General features: G+C 51.0%; 1 protein-coding gene across 1 annotated transcript; it reads left to right on the plus strand.

Moving 5' to 3' along the window:
* Positions 1 to 2156: 2156 nt before the first annotated feature.
* LOC123049534 (BAG family molecular chaperone regulator 3-like) lies at positions 2157 to 5672 on the plus strand. The gene is made up of 2 exons (XM_044472436.1): positions 2157 to 2476; positions 4975 to 5672. Exons 1-2 carry the CDS (start codon positions 2197 to 2199, stop codon positions 5202 to 5204), a joined length of 510 nt encoding a protein of 169 aa, XP_044328371.1. The 5' UTR covers positions 2157 to 2196; the 3' UTR covers positions 5205 to 5672.
* Positions 5673 to 6429: the final 757 nt, after the last annotated feature.

Genomic DNA, 6429 nt, shown 5'->3' on the forward strand with positions numbered 1-6429 from the left:
TTGCACCCGTCATCCTAGGTCCAAATGCCTACTCAAGCACATCAACTTGCAGCCTCACATGAAAATTATCTTTCTCTTTATGCCTAACAAACATGGTAGCTAGCTCTTCATCATTAGTAACTGTCACCCAATTCTTTTCCCCATCATAGTATTTGTATACCACTTCATCAAGCAAACCCCAAGGATATTGGCTACAAATTACCTCCCCAAATTGTCTGAAACTCCAATTACTAGCCATTGGCAACCGATAATCAAAACCTCCTTGGTATTTCTTCTTATCCTTCGCATCGAACATGTACCGGTCCCTTCTAATGTGCACCATGAAAGCAAACCGCAACTCCATCCTAACCGGCGAAAAACAGAGACGCAATCAGCACACTAATTGGACAAACCTACTCGAATCGAGTGTGCAAATGCACAACTAAGCTCAATCTAAACAAGAGGCGAGACTTACCCCTCGGGAACCCAGTCGTGGACGCGGCGGATCTCCGGCCAGATGCCTGCCTCGCCAAATACTCCGGGGTCGCCGCTGCTCGCCATTTCTCCCTAGGGTTCTTCCTCCTAGTTCAAATAGCTCCGGCAGCCCCCCACCTTTGAGCGCTCCGGCCGGGCGCACGGAAGGAGGCGGGCGTCGCAGGTAGCCGTGGAGCGTAGGCGCAGGACGGTAGCGGCGGAGCAGGCCGTGCAGCTGGTGGCGGGGCAGGTGCTGGCCGCGGCGCAGGTGGCGGCGGCGGCGCAGGACAGCCGGCCGGCGGATGGGCAGAGTGAGCTAGAATGATTTGGGGATTTAATTGCACGGGCCTACATGTCAGCTCCGGACCCACGTCCACGCGGTCCCACATGTAAGCTCCGGACCCACAACCACTAACGCCGGCGGACGGAATGGACTCAAATATGGCCATTTGGCCTCGTCATAGTTGATGTGCATGGACTAGGGGCAAAACTGAGCACAATTCGCATCTGAGGGCAAAACTGAGCACATGGACACCACTGAGGGCAAAAGGATAATTAACCCTATTCAAAAATAAATCTTATTTAAAAGCCCTCATGCATCACAAGCAACACAAATCTGAAAACGAAATTTAAGTGAAACGTTTGGTTGAAAAGATTTGAATGTTTTAAGTTCGAAAGTCACAGGAAAAAACTTGTGTGATGGGCTCGGTGCCACCGCACCTGCGTGCCAAAAATCCTCTCCCGCGTGGACTCTAGAAAAAATGGATTTTGCTATTTTTCATAAGCTTGAAAATTTCAGAAGATGCCAGTCGAAATTCGCGAAGCACCATGGCCGGAGACGGCATCTCTGTGCCTCACGATCATGGCCAAAGATGACGGCGCCGCAGAGAGTGTAGGGACGCGAACGAGGCCACAGACGGGAGTGACCCGAAATCATGGACAACACGACAACAACGTCCCAGATGAGGGGAGTTTGAGGTTGACAGTCCGGGTGCTTGTTGGGGGGGGGGGGGGGGGTCGGCCCCGAAGCAGAACATGAGGTGGGGTGTGAGGAGGGATGGTAATCAGAGGGATGCCCGGGATGGTGGCAGTACTACAATGGACGGGCAAAGGCCTGAGGATGGAACGATGGAGGGGTGGCGACACGGTCAGGGAAGCGCCACCGGCCGTGGAGGGTTGGGAGCAGGCGGTCAGGCCGAAGTCGAAGGGGCGCGGAGAGGTAAATATTAATGTTGGCTGAAGGTGGAAGAAGAAGTTTAGACGATTGATTGATGTGAATGTTTTTCAGCTACCCGAGGAATAGATTGTCCTAAACAAATTTTGTTGGGGCCCACACGTCAATGACCATATGTCGTGGCGATATTCTGTTGACGCCGGCCCGCATGTCAGCGTAGTGGCTTCCTGTGAGCTCTTGATCAGACTAAATATAAGATTTGTGTTCCATTTGTTATCTCTGTCGAGAAACTCTTTCACACGTTGTTTCTCCTTTTGAGAGCCTGGCATGCCGCTTTGGACTGTGCCAAGTTGGCCTGTCGCAGTGTCCCCTTCGTTGACGCCTTTGACAAACAGCCGCACGCTTCCAAAGCTTGTCCTGTTGCTTTGCATGCCACGCCCTTAATCTGCCTCCCTATAGCTAGCTCGCCTTCTATATATACACAGCAAAGCCCTGTTCCTACAGACACCACCAGCTCAACTGCCTCAACACCAACTGCAAGGAACAGCAGAAGAGTCATCCGAGCGACGATGATGAAGCTGAGGTGCCCCAACCCCAAGAGGCTCTTTAGGAGGAGCTCCTCCAAGATCAGCAGGTCTAGTAGCAGCTGCAGCAGTAGCAGCGACAACGGCAGCGACGCCGGTGGCATTCGGGGTGCCGGCGGCAGCGGGGAGATCGAGTGGGAGGTGCGGCCGGGGGGCATGCTGGTGCAGAGGAGGGACGGGAGGGGGGACGTCGAGGTTATCACCGTCAGGGTGGCCACCGGCTACTCCTGGCACGACGTCTCCATTGGAGCTACCTGCACTTTTGGTGAGTACTTTCGTCTTTGCAAAGCTAATTAACAAAAGCTGGTTTGATTTTGTAGAGAATATATGAATGTGAGCAGTGTGTGATTGGTAGAATGTGTGTGCTCTTGGAAAGTGGTTCATTTGGTTTCCAAAGTTGAATGAATATCCCAAGCTCTTTAGGAACGATATAAAAGCTTGAGTGATCGTGGGTGTGCCATGCATGCACTCTGGCACAACTTCTTACATAATTCACTTGTGTTAGGCACGATATAAACATTGATTTTTCAGACAAGTTCAACAATGCTAGTAGTTCAGTTGTTTCACTGTACCTAGTTCTAGCTGGCTAGTTCCATCTTGTATAGTCTTACCGAACAGTGAAACGAGTTAAGGAGCATCTTTACAAGAATAACTGGACAGGTCTAAACGTTTATTTTAAATCTGAAAAAACTGCCCCCGCGTCGTCCGCGTGGGCGAAGGGGGGCGAGCCGATCCGCTCTTTCCGTCACCTTCTCCGTGTGCCGTCACCTCGCCGCCGCCGGCCAGCTCCACGCAGCTGGCCCGCACAGCCCGCGGCAGTGGCGGCGGGGCTCCGTTCCTGAGGCGATTTGGACGATGGAAAGCTTTGTTTTAGCCGGCGACTTGAGGCAATGATGGTAGTCGTTGCAGCCGCGCAGCAGCGATTCGCGGATGCATGGCGACCTCGCACAAGCATGCCTCCCCCTCTCCTTAGCGGCGTGTGGCACGCGCTCCATGTGGAGGAGGAAAGGGAACTGCCGTGATGCATTGCATCTTCGAGATCCCCATGACCGGTCCCTCAGGCGCTGACTTGCGGATGGTCGGCGGCCAAGCGCTAGCGTGCCTCCCCCTCTTCCTAACATCATGCGGCAGGCACTCCATGTGGTGGAGGAAAGGGAGCCGCTGTCGCGGTGCCTCCCGTCTTCGAGAGCTAGCTTCCACGTCCGGCACTGCTCCTCCAGATGCCTATTGGGTGTAGGAGCGTGGCCGTGATCTGCGGTTGACTCATATCCCGGGCAGCCGGCAAGGAGGCACAATCTGACCCGTCGTTGGTCAATGAAGAAGCTGGATGGCTGGTGCCATCCCGTGGTCATGACCTCGGCTGGTTGGCGATCGCAGATGATATCGGCTGGTGACCTCAGTTCATCTGCTATCGCGGGCGAGGACGGCAGAGATTGTGGTGGTACATGGTGGTGTCGTCTAATATAGATAAGCCAGTGTCTGCCACTCGAAAGATGGTGCAGGGCCTCTGGAGTGTCCCATTGGGATTTTGGCGGTGCCGGTGGCCTTCTTCCCTTGTCAATGAGTTCGCCGTGTTGTGGTGAGCAGCTCTTGTAGCGGGACAGTATGTGGGCATGTTCAGATGTTCGTGCGCGATTGCTACGGCTGTGATCGTGGCAAGTGAAGGAGATATCGCAGGATGAATTCAATTGGGTGGCGCATCTCAAGTGCCCGGTCTTGAGCTCCGGGGTGAAACCCCAAGGTTGGCCTCTTTTTGGTCAAACCTGGCAATGGCAGCGTTTTTGACGTTGTTACCTTGTTGAAAGCATTGCTCGGAGTCTGCTCAGAATTGATCTTCAGGGTGAAAACCCATGATCTAACCTTCACGTGTTGGATTCGGCGACGACGTCACTTGTGTGCCGTTCCCTTCCTGAAGGCGTCGCTTTTGAAGAAGCTCTCTCGTAGTCCTTGCGTTGTCATGAGATAGTTGGTTTGATGGTTGTCGCTATACATTGTCAATCTTTCTTTCTATCGCTTCAGGATTTTTCATTTTCTTCGCTAGGCATAGCTTCGGTCTTGTATGACTTAGCTCTTCGCTAGCGTGTTTCTTTGTGTGTGTGGGTTTGTGTTGGCTGTGTGCATCTTAATTATGCAGAGGCCGGGTGTAGCTCATTATAATTGTATCCATTGATGCTATATTTCGAGTCAATAAAACCACCCTTTATCGAAGAAAAAAAAACCGTTTATTTTGATAACTAGGCGCGTCCCTGTTCGCACAGCCAGATGCGCCGATTTACTACTCCTACCGTTCCTCCGAGTTGAGTAGTTGAACCGTGTGAGCTCCTGAACCTTCGCATGGTGATGTGGAGATATGCATGTCCATTAGCATGGTGATGCTTCAGTAATAAAACAACTGATGACAAGGATCAGTGTTGTGCCACCCTCTCCTTCCTCACAGCTCCACCCTCTCCTTACTAAATCATGGAATTGTCCTTGTAATGGTTTTTCAAGAAAATGCACGGACATGTCTGAACAACGACCTGCAATGTGGCAGGCTTCCTGCCGTGCCAGCATGCACACGATGGTCCAGAGTTTTTTAGTACAAAGCATAAGCTCATCGTGTTTTTCTATCACTAAATAATGTGCACACGATGGTTCAGAGTAGGAACCTGAGTGGAAATTTCCTCCACCTTGTTTGCTAGTACAAAGCAACCACTGAATATAAACTAAGTACGCTTCATTGGATCAAGGGCTGACATGTGTTATGAAAATTAATTTGTGCAGGTGAGCTGAAGGTGGCAGTGTCCATGGTGACGGGGCTGGAGCCAAGGGAGCAGAGGCTATTGTTCAGGGGCAAGGAGAGGGAGGACAGCGATCACCTCCACATGGTTGGGGTCAGGGACAAGGACAAGGTGCTGCTCCTAGAGGACCCTGCCCTCAAGGACATCAAGCTCCGGTCTGCGCTCGCGGGCCAGGCCGTGCAGAGCCCGTATCGGACATTTATCGAGGTGTAGGCCGCCCCACCTCGCCCACAGCGCTAACAGTTAGGGTAAATCAAATCAATCCGACCATCAGCCAGCCAGTCTCAGTTGAAAAAAGCTTATTTCGGAACTTGATGCATGGTGTGGTTCGCTACTGTTGATCGTCAGTACTTGGGTACCACTCCATGGAATGGAAGGGCAAAGGACCTCCTCGTGTGAGAGTTAGAGTACAACAAATTTTTAATTAGTTATAATTGCATGATTGTGCAATTTTTAGCCAGTTGTAAGTTTTAAGTTTTTTTCTTTTTAGACAATGCAAGGGCTACCCAAGTCTAAATTGGATGTCATGCATGTTAACAAGTTAGATCGGAGAGTGCAATCTTAGATGGTGCCTGTGGCATAGTGTGTGCTAAATTGCTAGTTTGCCAAGGCAATTATGTTGTGGATGAGATGTACCAACGTGTCATGAGACGTCCTCACACTCGAGTTGTGGATGAGATTTGTCAACGGGATCTTGGACATAATACACTTGAGTTGCTTGCAAAGCCAGAATGAATGCTTCATCGGACACCAGAGTTAGTAAATGCTTAGAGTTCACATTTGTGATGCCAAATTTATCAACTCTTACCCACATGTCATGTACACGGTTGTCAAACCAATCACATATTCTTACAATAAATACTTTGCGATGGGGTGACGGAGCTCCTGAAGAAGCTGGCACAACTAAGAGGTCTCGGCAACGATAGGGGTGACGACCGGTGGCGGAGCTTCAGCTGGGCAAACCCGTGCTCTGGCCCGCCCAGGCCGAGCAAATCTCTGTAGTGTACACCTACTATTGGGCCATGAAGTAACATCCTAGTAGTAATTTTCTTTAGCTAGGCCCGCCCAGAAATTTTCATGAAACTCCGCCACTCGTGACGACCCGATACTTCGCCTCGGCGCTCAACCTGGAAACAATAAGTTAAAGTTTTGACAGCCAAGATATGAAATTATTCTCAAGAAATACGCAAAATCCCGAGGTGGGGCGTCGAGTGTCAGGGTGATCGGCCCAGCCTGCATTTGAATAAGCTAGGAGTGTAGAGGGAGCAAAAGGGTATATGTGGGGGCTGAAATCCGAGGTTCCCTCGAGATACAGGACGATCCTTTTGATGAGATTAAAGTGGGAAGAGAGGAGCTTGCATGATCAAGCTTGTTGAAAAATGTATGAGAGATCGGGACAAGCAATGGTTATGTACTGCAAAGTGCCGGTGAGATTATG

This window comes from Triticum aestivum, chromosome 2D (assembly GCF_018294505.1).
Source record: "Triticum aestivum cultivar Chinese Spring chromosome 2D, IWGSC CS RefSeq v2.1, whole genome shotgun sequence".
Classification (NCBI taxonomy): domain Eukaryota; kingdom Viridiplantae; phylum Streptophyta; class Magnoliopsida; order Poales; family Poaceae; genus Triticum; species Triticum aestivum.

Coding starts and splice junctions, on each gene's coding strand:
- LOC123049534 (XM_044472436.1), top strand. CDS start 2,197: ATGATGAAGCTGAGGTGCCCCAACCCCAAGAGGCTCTTTAGGAGGAGC. Junction 2,477..4,974: donor TGGAGCTACCTGCACTTTTG/GTGAGTACTTTC, acceptor TAATTTGTGCAG/GTGAGCTGAAGGTGGCAGTG.